General features: G+C 48.0%; 1 protein-coding gene across 1 annotated transcript in view; it reads left to right on the top strand.

Annotated features, from left to right (window-relative positions):
* MARCHF4 (membrane associated ring-CH-type finger 4) overlaps positions 1-8,611 on the top strand; it is a 106,305-nt gene extending 97,694 nt beyond the window's left edge. The window contains exon 4 of the mRNA XM_045867350.1: positions 8,244-8,611. Coding sequence (XP_045723306.1) covers positions 8,244-8,611 — 368 coding nt within the window. The remainder of the gene's footprint in view (positions 1-8,243) is intronic.
* Positions 8,612-14,733: the final 6,122 nt, after the last annotated feature.

Raw genomic sequence — 14,733 nt, 5'->3', positions numbered from 1 at the left:
AATTGAAATAGACATTGTATATACAGACTATAAAAAAATTATCTCCTCCATAGCTGCTTTCTCTGGGGGAGCCCACGACCTGCAGCATGGAGGAGGAAGGAGCCCAGACACATGGCACCATTCTGTTTCAGATGAACCTAAGTTTATGTCCCACTACCTGTACAAGCTGTGTGTCTTTGGGCAAGACACTAAGCCTCTCTGAGCTCAGTTTCTTCTTTGTCAGGTGGAGACAATACCACCTACCTCATGGGATTTCCGTGAGATGTAGACTATATTTGCAAAGCCCTTTTAGAGTGACAGAACTAGGAAGCATTCCCTAAGTACTGTCATCAGCATCACCTTCATTACCATGACCTGCACCACCATTGCCCAGAATGGCTGAGAAATGCACTCTGTCTGTGTCTTTCCAGATAGTGATAGCTCTGAGCTTTTAGAGAACCGCCACGGAAAAAACCCACAGTATCTTGGGACATAGCTTCATGCACACACTTCCAGGAATGAACCCCTCACTTGTACCAATGCAGGGATATTTGGGGCTCCAGGAATATTACTCTTGCCTACCCAGTTCTACTGAGTTAAGCTCATTCATTCATTTCAAGGAGTCAGCACTTTTTTTTTTTTTTTTAAGATTTTATTTATTTATTTGACAGAGACAGAGATAGCGAGAGCAGGAACACAAGCAGCGGGAGTGGGAGAGGGAGAAGCAGGCTTCCCCCCGAGGAGGGAGCCCGATGTGGGACTTGATCCCAGGACCCTGGGATCATGACCTGAGCCGAAGGCAGACGCTTAACGACTGAGCCACCCAGGCGCCCAAGGAGTCAGCACTCTTAATGATTTTCTAGCTAAGGTCTTCTCAAAGGTCTCTGCAATGCCTTGAGTGGGCAGAGGGGCCGGGATGATTCTGGCTCTGATGTGTTTAGAGACATCCTGGACAGCTTGACCAAGGTCAACCAGTCCAGCAAGGACTCTGCTGGGAAGGGAATTCTAATAAAAGTCGCCTCCAAGAGGACAGCCCCTCCCTGGACACTGGTTAGATTGATTTCTTCCCCACGATTGCAGATAAGTTCTTCAGTGCAGGTTCTGACAGGGCTGGGCCCTCGAGGGGGTAGCATCGGGAAGCTGAGCTTGGCAGTGGTGGGGCTGCAGGGTGAAGTCTTGCCCCACAGCCGTCTGACAGCAGGTGACTCTGCAGGCGGGGAGCATCACTCCCTCGGCACTGCTGAAGGCTCTTGGTGGTGGGAGAGGAGATGGGAGTGGAGGCTGGTCACCACATCTGCAGAATCAGCTGGCCCCTAGAGCTCCTCTCAGCTCCAGCATCTTATTCATCTGTAAACAGTGACTCAGACTGAGGATTGGGAAGGGCATTTAGGAGTCAGAAGAGCAGGTGCTTGCGCTTGGGAAGGGAGCTGGCAATAAAGGAGAAGGAAAAGATACGAGTGGGCTTTTTCTGTCCTGTAACTTCTACCCCCACCCCCACAATGATCAATATCATGTGGCTTTGCATGTTAAATGTGTGCCGGGCACAGCACCAAGCAGGAACACACAGGACTCATTACCTCCTTTAATCTCCTAACAACCTATAAGCAAGGAGGTATCAGTCCCAGTTTACTGAAGAAGAACCTGAGGCTTGGGAAGAGGAAATAACTTGCCTAAATCCATAGGGCGAGTAAGTGGCAGACACTGAATGTCCAGTGCGTGTTCATTGGCGAGGTGCCTCTGAACTGTGGGACCCAAAGTCCTCTGGGTCTAGAAGGGAAGTATCCATTTCTTTGGTTGCGTCACATTTCCATGTCTGTCCCATCTGGAACTAGAGTATTTTTAAAAATTACCTATAGCTCTTGGGGCATCTGGGTGGCTCAGTGGATTGAGCATCTGACTCTTGGTTTCGGCTCAGGTCATGATCTCAAGATGGTGAGATCGAGCCCCGTGTCAGGCTCCATGCTCAGTGGGGAGTCTGCTTGGGATTCTTTCTCTCTTTCCCCCTTTGCCCCTCCCCTCCGCTTGTACTCTCTCTCTCTCTCAAATAAATAAAACTTTAAAAAAATTACCTTTAACTCTTTATTTGACCAAAAGTTAGAGTCTTCCATGAAGCAGTAGGCCAGAATAAGGACCATGTTCTAGGCAGTGCTACTCAAGTGTGGTCCACACACAGGCAGCATCGGCTTAGGAATGCAAATCCTTAGGCCTCATCCAAGACCTACTGATTCAGACTCTCTGGAGGTAGAGCCCAGGAATCCATGTTTTAATAAGCTCCTTGGCTGATTCTGATGCATGCTAAAGTTTAAGAAGCACTGTTGTAGACTTGTCTGTAACTTTTTGCCACTTATATCAGGATACCTGCAGGAGATGAGGGTTGGGAAGGAAGATTTGGGCATTGCTGAGGGGACCAGAAGCTTCTCTGCAGACTTCTCAGTTAACCTTGGCCTGTTAACTCCATATGTGATAAGAACCAGTTTTTTTTGTTCCATCACAGGTGTTCAGAAAAGCAAATAGTAGGTACTCAGGAAATATTACCTAAATAGAATTAAACTGTATCTCACTGCTTTGGACACAGCAAGAGCCAATGGGCAGAATTCAGCAGGGCAGGATTGGGATGCTGATCCCAATCAAGGATTGAGGACTCTCTGACAGCCCTGGGTCAGTGGTGAGTTAGGGGCAGGAGGAGCCAAGCAGACAGGATCACCCACCCACAGTGGCCACCTTCCCTCCCTCCTTGTGGGCTAACCAAAGGGCCACTTTAGCGGGAGGCTGGTGGGAAGAGATATGATGGCAAGCAAAGTGTTCTGAGAGTTATGGAGCCTCCAGCGATGTGAGGAAGAGTTGCCCCCAAAGGTGGAGAGATGTCAGGGAGATGAAGGTGGCAATTCTTCTGGAACTGGATTTCCCACAAATACAGCCCAGGGTTGGGCACCTTGTAGGTGGTTATGAGGTCACTGTTAAATGAAACAGAAAATACCAGAGAAGGACCCAATCAAAACATACTGAATTTCTGGTACTGCCATGCATTCTAATGGTCCATCTTCTATTGCTTCTCTGCCTCCCTTCATCAATAGCTTTCCTCTTCCTATTCTAATTTCATCCTCTATCTCCATCCACCACCATTTCCAACCCATCTTCCTTCTCTTCCATCTCTTCAACTTCCCTATTTTCACCTGTCCCAATCAGATGAGCCCTACCCACCTTCCTCTGTTTTTGTTTTGTTTGTTTTTATTCTGCCATCCAAGGAATCAATAAGTAATTTGTAGAACAGGAAGCAGAGGGAGAGCTAAGGGAAGTGGATGCGAATGAGGTAGTTCGTGCTTTTCCCATTTTTGCCCAACAAGCATTATCTTCAAAAACAGGTGCACCTTCCCCCCTTCAGCCATCTATCCATTAAAGTGGTTTAATTACTTCCTGAACACTAGACAGTTAGATAATTAGAAGGCAGCGTTCGGACCAAAATTTTAAGCCACCCTCTTCAATCAGGGTAAAACTGTCTGATCAAGAAGCTAATTAAGAATCAAGTGTAGTGACTGTTATTGGAAAGGGCTAGTTTGGGGCTTCAAAAGATTCTGCTTCTCTCTCCCCGAGGCCCCCATTTCCTCCATCATCACCAAGGCTTTGTTAAGCTCCAGCTACTGTGTCGGCTGCCCAACCCTCAACCATTCCTGGCCTCTGTCCTCAAGGGGCTAACAGTCCAAGGAAAAGAGCATTGCAGTGTTCAGATAGGCTTGTGGAAATAATGAACACAGGACACGTATTCACAAGGTTGAAGGAAGTGACTGGGGCAGGGTGATGAGACAGGAGGCAGAGAGGTCTCCTTGTTCAGGGTCAGGCAGGCCATATGAAGGGGTCCATTGGTGGTCTTCAGGAGATTGATGAACCCCTAGATTCATCCGTGTGGTTTTTGTTCCAGGGAGATGGTCCTTAGCCTTCATCAGATCCTCAAAGTGGCACAAGACCCAAGAGATTAGGAACAACTGGGCCACAGGGAGACTGTCTCTCTAAGGAACACTTGGAAACTTGTTGCCAGAGGGCAATCTCAGGAACTGTTGTCACGCTAGAGGAAAGAGTGCCAGTGGGTGGCTATCTTGTCTCATAGAATCACAGTGTGTTCAAGGTTGGAGAAGCTTTGAGATGTTTCCATTCCGTCTCTGCTTGACATTGAGGAGGCTGGAGTGACTCATGGCTATTTGCTCCTGTGAGTCAGCTCTTCCTCATCCCCCAACCCCACCCCCACCCCCCAGGCCAGGCCATCAGCCTCCCCTCCACTGACAGTTGCTGCAGGGTGAATGCCCAGTCTTCTCACTCCCCATCACAGGGCCCAGCCCCCCAGACCACCCTCATGATATGGACAATTACCACTTTCTTATTGTGCACTTTCCTTAACTGGCCCCATCTTCCCAGCCCTTCCTCTGGACCTCATGGTCCATCACTAACAACTTCTTCTGTGAGTGTTCCTTTCATTGAAACAGCTATCTTCTGAGGACACTGTTTCTTGCTGTCTCAAGTGGTAGCTGCTTTTTCTCCCATATACTGTATTCTACAGGGCCTGGAGGTAAGGTCCACATCCTCTTTGCTCCCCATTACCACTTCTAAACCACCTCTCTTCCTTTATCCTTCAGAAGCCCCAGCCCCTGGCGGTGTATGTCATCATATTTGACCTCTCCTTTCCCCTTCTTTATGCTATTGGCTGCTGGCTGCCTACTCACTCCTCACATTCCTAGGGGCCCCTGGTTCATACACTCCCTCCCACCATTCCTGTCTTTAGCATCTCTGTGATCAGTGGCTCTCAGCAGAGGTGGCACCACCTCCTAGGGGCATTTTGCAAATCTTTGAGGTTTTTTTGTTTGTTTTCTAATATAGTTGTGCCCCAGAATTTGTTTTGAAATTTATATTGCCTGGTTATAAATGACTTGTCCTGTTTTTTTTTTGTTGTTGTTGTTTTTTTTAACATTATCTGTTTAGGGCATTTTTTTTAAAAAAAGAAATCATGGTAGCTTATTTTATCTTGTGAATTTCACTTCAGAATAAGTAAGAAAGGGGATATTAAACTATATTTGTTTTAAAAGGGGGCATTTGGTCTGATAGCATTGAGGATGGTTGATGCAGATAATCTGTCCAACTCCTTGCCTACCTCATTACTCCACGGGCCTTTTCCTTTAGCCCACCTCAGCCCTTGCCCAAGAGGACATTCCCTAGACCTCATCATCACCAAGAACCACACCACTTCCAAAGTCTGGATTTAAACATCTTACTCTCTGAGCATCACTCCCCCTCACCATCCTTGTAGATCACTGACTCTAGCAATTCTGTAACTTCAAAGAGACCTCTTGGCATTGACCCTATCACTTTCCATTTTTCCTTATCCCTTTTGTGTATCACTTTCCTTCTCCCCAGCCTAGACTCCATGGGCCAGTGTGATAACTACTCCCTTGCAAACATCCATAATTCTCATTGTCCTCTCTTATGTCTCGCTTGCCTGAGAAAAGTCCATACTGATTAAACGCAACTTTCATACTCCATAGGTGCTCCTAGAAGGCAGTTGAAGGTATGGAGAAAAGCCACACACCTCATTTCAAATGTGTGGCCACAAATCTCAAATGGACACTCAACACTGTCAGACAATTCTTTTACATCTCCTTTGTAAATTCAGTCTCCCATTTTCCAAGATAATCATTTCCCACTTTTTCTTCTCTCCACAAATCTTCAACACTTCCTCCTGTATCCCTTCCATCTTAGCTGATGACATAGAAGAGGCAGAGGCACTTGGATGAGAACTACCTGATTTTCACATCTATCATCCTCCCTCCACCTGTGCCTACTAAGCCAATGGCACTCCTCATTCCACCTGAGCTGCCCTCTCAATGGAATTTGAGAGTTAGCACACTCTCCTTCTTGAAACACATTCTTCTCTAGATTTCTGGGTCTACTCACTTGCTGGTCTTGCTTCTATACCATTTATTGCTCCTTTAGAGCCTCCTTTGCTGGCTCTACCTCCACCAAACCTGTATACACGAGAAGGCCCAGGAATCTGTCATTGGCCCCCTTCTCTTATCTGTCTACCTTCTCTCCCCAGGAGATCTGGGCCATTCCTAAGGCTTCAGATTCTACCTCTACACTGATGACTTATACCTCCTGGCCAGACCTCTCCCTAACCTCAGACTCATATGTCCAACTGCCCACCTGGACCTTCCAGTGAGATTTCTATCAGATATCTTAAATTACCATAACCAAAATATAACTATTAATCACTGTGGAAGGCTGAATAATGGCCCCCAAAGACATCCAGGTCCTAATCCCTGGAGACTGTTAATCTTACCTTATATGGCAAAAGGGACTTGCAGATGTGAGTAATTTAAGAATCGTGACATAGGGAGAGAATCCTGGATTATTTGGGCAGACCCAATGCAATCAAAATTGTTCTTATAAGAGCGAGTCAGAGAGAGACATTGACAGAAGAGTAGGAGATATGACATTGGAACAAAGAGGTGGAGCGATGTAGGGAAGAGACAGGTAATGCAGGCGACTTCTAGAAGCTTAAAGGCAAGGAGATTCATGAATCCTCCTCTCAAAGTCACCAGAAAGAACCAGTCCTCTGACACCTTCACTTTAGACTTCTGTCTCCAGAACTGTAAGAGAATACATGTATGTTATTTTAAGCCACTGTGTGGTCATTTGTTACAGCAGCAACAGGAAACTGATATAGTCATGACCACAGCCACACAAATTCATACCCCCTACCCTCCTGCCGTCCACATATTAGTAAATGGCACCGCCACAAGAAGCTCCTGAGTTGTCCAGATTTTCCTCTTGACTCATACCTTACCTGTCAGCAAGCCTGTGAGCACTACCTCTACATAAACCCTGACCACACAAGTTCTCATGGAATCCACTGCTATAACCCTAGTCTAGGCCACCTTCCCTTCCTGCTTGAATCACTACAGCCCTTCCTGCTTGAATCACTATAGCCCTTCCTGCTTGAATCACTACATCACTTCCTGCTTGGTCTCCTGCTCCTATTCGTTTCCCTCATCCAGTTCCACAGGATCGAGAATGAACTTTCTGAATGAACACATCACCCCGACCCTCCCATTAAAACCCTTCAGGGGCTTCCCATTATAATTAGGATAAAATAAAAATCCCTTGCCTTGGCCTATAAGGCCTTATCATATTGACCTCTGCCCTACCTTATCTCTCTTTGTACTTCCCACCCATCACTGCACCCTGGCCACACTGACCTTCCTTCCTGACCCATGTGCATTCCGTTCCCACCTGCTGGCCTTCACACTTGCAGTTCCTATCACTAACATGTCCCTCTGCAGATCTTTGCATGGTCCCCTCCTCATCACTTACATGTCAACGTAAATATCACCTCCCCCCAAAAGGCCTTTCCCGCCTCCCTCTCAATAAAGCAGGACCCTCAGTGTCTGCAGCCAGTGTCTATTTCACCCTATTTTATCTTCCTTGTAGCATTTGTCAGCACCTGACATAGTCTCATGGGTTTGGTTACGTGTCCACTGCGTGTATCTCCACTAGAATATCAGCTCTGGGAAGGCAGGACTCTGGTGTCCTGCTCACTGCACCAGCCCCAGTGCCTGGAACAGAGTAGGCACATAATCCATTTGATCTGCCTGGTTGTGTGGCGTGGCTTCTTTCTGGCTCTAGGCTGCTTCTGGCCAGTATAGCTGGGTCCAAGTCCTCTCTCCCAGGGGTGTAGTTCAGTAGCACTGGGCTATTTGTTAAGTAGCAGAGAGTTAACCAGTGGAATTCCAGACTTCATTCGGCAGGTACGGAATGCCCATGGTCCTGTTCATGGTGCCTTTGAGAGTACACGGTTCATTCAACATCTGCTAAGTGCCAGGTGCCATGGCTACGTGGTAGAGGGAGGAAAATACACTTCTATCATGCCTCAGTGGATGATGATTTGGGGTTTTGTCAAGCCAAGAAGTGGGAGGGGTGGAGGAGAGGTAGGCAAAAGCGTTGCCCATAGGCACGTGACCATTTCATGAACTAGGTATGGCAGCCTTCCACCTTCCCCTTCTCAGGACACATCGAGCCTAGGAATACAGGGATGGTAGCCCTGTGGCTCAGAGCTGAAAGGGAGGTTTGAAAAGAACAAATGAAACCCACACAAATCCAGTTGGCTTTGGAAGTTGGAGCCAACTTCTCTCTCGGTGGATATGCGCAGGGAGACAGTTTTTCCGGCAGTGACCCCCTGTCTCTTACTCGGCCTTTGCTTTCCTCTCTCCCTGGTGCCGCAGGTCTCATCGTGCACGAGGGACCCTCCGTGTACCGCATCTTTAAACGCTGGCAGGCTGTCAACCAGCAGTGGAAAGTGCTGAACTATGACAAGACAAAAGACCTGGAGGATCAAAAGTCGGGAGGCAGGACAAACCCCCGGACCTCCTCAGCCACCCAGGCCAATGCCCCCTCCTCGGAAGAGGAGGCCGGGGACACCCCGGGCCCTGAAGAAGGCCCTGCTCGGGCGGCCAGCCATCCCTCAGGCCCTCTGTCCGATCACCACTGTGCTTACACCATCCTGCACATCTTGAGTCACTTACGGCCTCATGAACCGCGGAGCCCCCAGGGCGGGAGCCGGGAGCTTGTCATGAGGGTCACGACAGTGTGAGAGGAGACACCTGAAAGGGAGGCCGTGACCATGCACAGAGACGGGGAGGCGGGGCCGGGAAGGGGCGGGGCCCAGCGGGGCCGCAGTCTGGGGAGCAGGTGTGGGGAGGCCCGGGGGCACCCCAGGGGCCTGAGGAGAGGGCAGGCAGAGGGCGGTGGGTCTTGAGGGGACCCTGGAGGCAGGGTCAGAGCTGGAGTGAGTGAGGCTGGTGTCCAGAGAGCTTTCGTGATTCCGATCAGTCAAGCCCAATCTCCCACAAGAGCAAGGAACTCCAGGACAAACTCAACAAGGAAGTGCAATCCAGCCGAACCGAAGGAAACACAAGGACAAGAATCCTGGATGTGCCCATGCACAAAACACCTGGGAGAAGTGGGGGCTGGGGGAGGGTGAAGCCGGTGAGTTGGTGGTGGTGGTGCCCCTGTGTGCACCGGAGCTGGGGAGGAAAAATCCAAAGGGTGCACGAAGGAAAAGCACTGTGGCCTGCCTTGTTTTCCCCTCGAGTTTGCTTTTGTTTCTCCTGGGGCTGTGTTTGGGGCCGTGGTGGGGAGGGAGAGGGATGGGTGTGGGCTGGCAAGGATGACAGGCAGCATTGGTGGCCCCTGGGCTCATCTGGGTGGGCAGGATTCCTGACTCAGATGGCTTTAGGGACTCTGGGGTCATGTGCAGGGAGGGAGATGTTGGAGTGAGCCCCCAGAGGGAGGGCGATTTCAGCTTCTCCCAATTTCAGAGGGCTTAGGCTTAGGCTTCAGCTCAAAGAGGGCTTAGGTTTGGAGATGGGTGTCTTTTCGTGCCCTTGTTACTTTATTTTATGGTGGTTTGGCTCAAAGATGTTTACAAGAAACACACACACAACTAGAGAAAAGTACAGATTTCCCGTGGGTATCTCAAGCACGGTCCTGCTGCTGTGGCTTCAGCCTTCAAAGCTGTCAATCCAGGAGTGACTTTCCCGACTACCCAACCCTGCCCGTGGCCAGGACACGCTCAATGTCATGCCTTCTCCTGCTTTGGCGCATGCAGAGACCCAGGGCCCCCCAAGGGCAGAGCACTTCCCACCCAGGGTCTCCCAGGATAGCTGCTGCAGCGGATGGGAGGAAGTTGGCAGGACATGCCCCCAAGGAGTGGAGTGGAGACCAATCTAAGTATTCCTTGCAACTCGGGACCCTCCCCGGAGGGCAGTCATCCCTCAGTGCTACAAACTCCCTGGTCCCTCCCATGCAGCTAGGCAGGGTGCAGGGACCCTGGCAGGGAGCACTGCCCTTGAGCCTACATGCTGGCTCCTGGGACCTTGCCAGGAAGACCACAGTGGGGTGGTCACCTGCAGAGTTTCTCATTGTCAATGCACAATGGCCGCGCCATCCATGGGTATTAAAGGGACACTGTCAAGTACTTTTTTAAACTAGTTTTTAGGGTTTTTTAAAACTCTCTGTTGTTTGTATTATTCTCTTAAAAGCTTGAAAATAAAATTTCTTTCCCTATCATTAGTGTCCTCTTCCATATGGGAGTTTTTCCTTCCTCCCTCCAGCTGACCCTCTGTGGCATCATCTTGACTCCCCTATCTTCGTCAGCTCCACCCCGAGGGTCTTCTTCCTTGTAAGAAATCAGTTCTCTCTCAGGGCCCAGAGGGGGCAGGTGTGTGTGTATGAACCAGTGGCCCTGACCTCTCGCTGGCCTCCCAGCAGATGGATTCCTTCAAGTCAAAAAGAGAACCAACTCCCAAACTCTCTTAAGTTTCTGCCCAGGACTCCTAGAAGCAAAGACCATTAGTGCTCCAGGAAATCTGGAGAGATTTTTCCCCATCAGGTCATTTCAGAGAAGCTGAGAGAACCACAGGAAAGAGGTGTGTTAGGACTTCATTCCCCTGATGGTTTTCCACTGAAGATCAGAAAAAAGCCCCCAGGGCAGGGCTCTGCAACAGGGCTTGCTTGCACATCTCACCAAGCAGCAGACCCTTCCTCGCTTCAACTTGCCTGGGTCCGCTCCGCCTCAGGCCAGCAGTCGGGCAGGCAATGTCCTCAGCGGGATGTGCACGGGCTTAGGAAGCTTCCTCCCTTAATGAAGCTCACGATCCAACAGGTCAGACAAGAAATAATAATTGGCAAGAGACCAAAGAACAGTAAAAGGAAAACACACAAGTAAGAGAAAAAAATCAAAATGGTACAAGTAACTCGTGTAGTGTGTGTCTACTTCTCCATGCGTTCTAGGAAGGGGCCAGTTTAATTCAATATTTATGGAAAATGTCGATGTGTTAGATAGACTATTTCCAAAAAAAATATCAAAACGCAACAGAATACGCTTGTCACCAAAACTATAGTGGTCATCATGCCATCTTTTTTTGGTGATTCACAGGACACTTCAGAATCTTATGGCCATTTGGGGTCATTCAGAAGATGCTGTACTGAATAAGAGGTGATTGATGAGACGTTCTAATAGCATTCTGGAGTTTGTTGGGTCTTGTTTACTGCCAGGACCTACAGTAGTACCTGGCACACAGTAGGTGCTTAATAAATATTCTGAATGAGGGGCACCTGGGTGGCTCAGTCAGTTAAGCGTCCGACTCTTGATTTCAACTCAGGACATGATCTTGGGGTGGTGAGATTGAGCCCCACATTAGGCTCTATGTTCAGCAGGGAGTCTGCTTGAGATTCTCTCTCTCCTTCTCCCTTTACCCATCCCCCCCATTCTCTATCTCTCAAATAAATAAATCTTAAAAATTTTTTTTCTTAAAAAATTTTTAAAAAAATATTCTGAATGAGTAAAACACTCCTGGAAGGATACAAGAGTACTTTCAGCATGCTGGAAACATGCCGCCTCCTTCGTCAACTCACACTCTAGCTCTCAAGATCAATCACAAAGTAGAAAAGAAATGTCATCTTTTGACTTCTCTACCCAATAGGATGGTAAATTCCCTGTGCCTTGGGAAATGGAATTTATGGGTACAAAAATGAATGGATTGGGTTTTTATATTTTACATACATCTCTGGGGAGTGAGTAGAAGTGCACCCTGACAACCAGAGACCATTGCCCCCTGCCAAATGTGCAAATCACCCTTCACGCCACCAGACAAATGTCTAGACTTCAGAGAATTCACTGTGTGTCATCCACAGGTATGGCCCCATGCATGGGACAAGATACTAGCTAATACCTAATGCTCTCAGTATGTGCCAGGCACCAAATTAACTACTGTATATGTATCAACACATTTCATTCTCCAACAACTGATGAAGCAGATACCATTATTATCTTCATTTTACGGATGTGGACGCTGAGGCAAAGAGGTGAAGTAACTAGGCCATAATCAGATAGAATTCAATCCCGGGCAATCCACTCCACTCCACTCCTGCAGGACAACTGCCCAGCTAAGGTCATGTAGCCATACACAGCCGTGCTGGGATTTATACCTCAGCAGCCTGGTGCAGTGTGTTGGGCTGTTAACCACTACGTTATACTGCCTCTCAGGAAAGTGGGAACGTGCGTGAAAGGTTTATCCTGATTTGTGGGGCATGGGAGGAAAATGAATGAGCCCAGATGCCATCTCTGGACCTGTCCCTCAAAGTCAGCAAACGTCACCTGGAACATCCCCATGCCCCATCCTACAAGAAGGTTGATGCCCTCAGCTGGACTCTTAGTAATTTGGATCTTAAAATTTGTTGCAGTTGCTTCCTACTTCAATTTCCAGAATCTCCTGAATTCAGGGTTTCTGTTCCGTCTTACAGTGATTCCTCCACTATAACTCTAGGTTCAACCCAGCCCAAATGGCGGGCAGGATTCCCCCTCCTTGGCTCTTCCTCCCACCCAAAATTTTACTACTTGCAGTCATGTATATGATAGCTTTACTGGGAATTTGAAGGTAACTTGAAGATTATTCATATAAAAAACCAGTAGTGAGAAACTGCTACGTGGAAGGTTCTTACAAGGTAGACATCTCCAATAGCAATCAGATACAACTATCTTCAAGGGTCTCACTGCCTAGTTACTAGACTCTAGTAAGAGGCTCCACATTTCTAAACAAAAAAGCTTTGCTCATGAAAGAACCTGACAAGCTCACTCTTACTAACTGTAAATAAGTAAATTAACAATATTCCCTCTCCTGAGGAATTAGCATTTTTAAGAGAAGATCTTTTTTAAGCAAAAACTCTGTAAGTGGTGGGATTTCAATCCTCATCAAGCAGGTGGAGGGTTGTGTTGTGTTCTTTTAGCCAGATGGATCACAGCCACGTATGTGCATTTGACACAGACACACATACAGAAGGACAGAAACACAGAAAGTGTATGACAAAGGCATTCCCTAGAAAGTGACCCTGAGTCGAGGCCTGTTGACTGAGCTGCTCTTTGGATTTCCTCAGGAGGACCGACACCCTGTAACAGATGGAGAGGAGCAGAAGAGGAAGGTCTCTCTCAAGCCCCCTGAGATCTGGAATGTCACTTGGTTTGAGCAGCCTCTGTGTAAAGGCTGGATTTGGGATATCACCACTCTGTTCCAGCCAGTGGCCATTCCAAGGGGTGACTTGTTGAGAGGGGGGCCCTCCACACCCTCTAAGACAGGCTACTATATCCTTTCAAAAAAGAGATATAGAGGGGCGCCTGGATGGGTCAATGGGTAAAGCATCTGATTCTTGATTTCAGCTCACGTCATGATCTCAGGGTCGTGAGATCGAGTCCCACATCGGGCTCCATGCTCACTGGGGAGTCTGCTTGAGATTCTCTCTCTCCCTCTCCCTTTGCCCCTCCCCCAGCTCTCTAAATCCATCCATACCTACCTACCTACCTACAATCTTTTAAAAAAAGAGAGAGATGTAGAAATTCTGGAGTTGCCACTTCCCTGAACATGCTGAGAGCCTACATCTGCCTGGTAAATCATGCTGACATTATTGTAAGACCTAGCCCCCCTTCAAAGCCTCAAGGCTGAAGTATTATCTCATGCCATCCATCAGTCCTCAAGTCATTTTGGTGGACACCTGTTGCTTTTGTCCATCCAGTGCACAGAAATCCTCTTTCCCCCATAACATGTGGTTTTGGTAGGGCTGAACCCATAAACCCACTCCAGCCATAGCAGTAGGACTGTGACTCAGGCTTAGATACTGAAGTATCTTATTTCTTGGTCCACAGGAATTGGTTCAGAAATGGGCGCATGCCCAAAGCCAATCCAAGTCTTCCAAGGGATTTTTCCATCAGAGCTGGTGGGAGACAAGGTTTCCCTCCTCTATGGTTGTTAGGAACCTGGGAGTCTGGGAAAATGAAAGACCCCACTTTCTGCCACGGGGGAAGCACATGTCTTCAGAGCAAGGTCAAGCAGAGATGTACAACACAAAAAGCAGGAGAGAGACCATCCTGACTCTCCTGGATCCATGACTGAGCCCATTCCTTCACTAGATTTCCCAGGACATTTGCCAATAAGTTGGATTTTTGTTTACATTAGTCTAAGCTATATTTATGTCATTTGCAACTAAAAAAAATCGCTGAATACAAAGATTTCCATATATCCCAAGATAAAGCTTTGGCTTAAATCCATGGCACGTTGGTTGAGGGGCCAAAGGAATTAGAATGGGTTGCTTCTCCCTCCTATTGATTAGGGTCCCAAATCTTCATTATGACAGTGATTGCAACTATTATTCTCCCCTAATTGTCTTTAGGAACCTGTTCAGGGGTATCCAATGATTAAGTAAGAAGATAATATGCACAGACATGCATGCAGAGAGTGCTCTTTTAAACAGAATCTTTTAAAAATTTTGTTAAGATTGCTTTGGGGGAGACAATGAAAGGACCTAAAGAGAAAAGAAAGCAGGCCTTAATCAGAACTCTGACTTAAGGGCTTAGTAATGGGAAAGACCCATGTATGAGGCTATAGGACAGAGCCAGGGTGCCAGGATACAAAGCAGGAAGTGGGAGGCAAACCTGGGAGCAAGATCTTGACCCATTGGCCAAAGCCAAAGGGGCTCTCATTATCCTTGGTATTTGGCCATATAGGTAGTACGGCCTCCCATATGTGCCTCCTTATTGCTAGTGCTATTATTCTTCCTGGATTAAGAACACCCTGGTTCAGGGGCGCCTGGGTGGCTCAGTTGGTTAAGCGACTGCCTTCAGCTCAGGTCATGATCCTGGAGTCCCGGGATCGAGTCCCGCAT

The sequence above is a fragment of the Mirounga angustirostris genome, unplaced genomic scaffold (assembly GCF_029215605.1).
Source record: "Mirounga angustirostris isolate CCGP_5_RB_7025 unplaced genomic scaffold, mMirAng1.0.hap1 SCAF_3, whole genome shotgun sequence".
Classification (NCBI taxonomy): Eukaryota; Metazoa; Chordata; class Mammalia; order Carnivora; family Phocidae; genus Mirounga; species Mirounga angustirostris.
The sequence above is the reverse complement of the archived record's forward strand: the minus strand, read 5'-3'. Positions and strand labels throughout refer to the sequence as shown.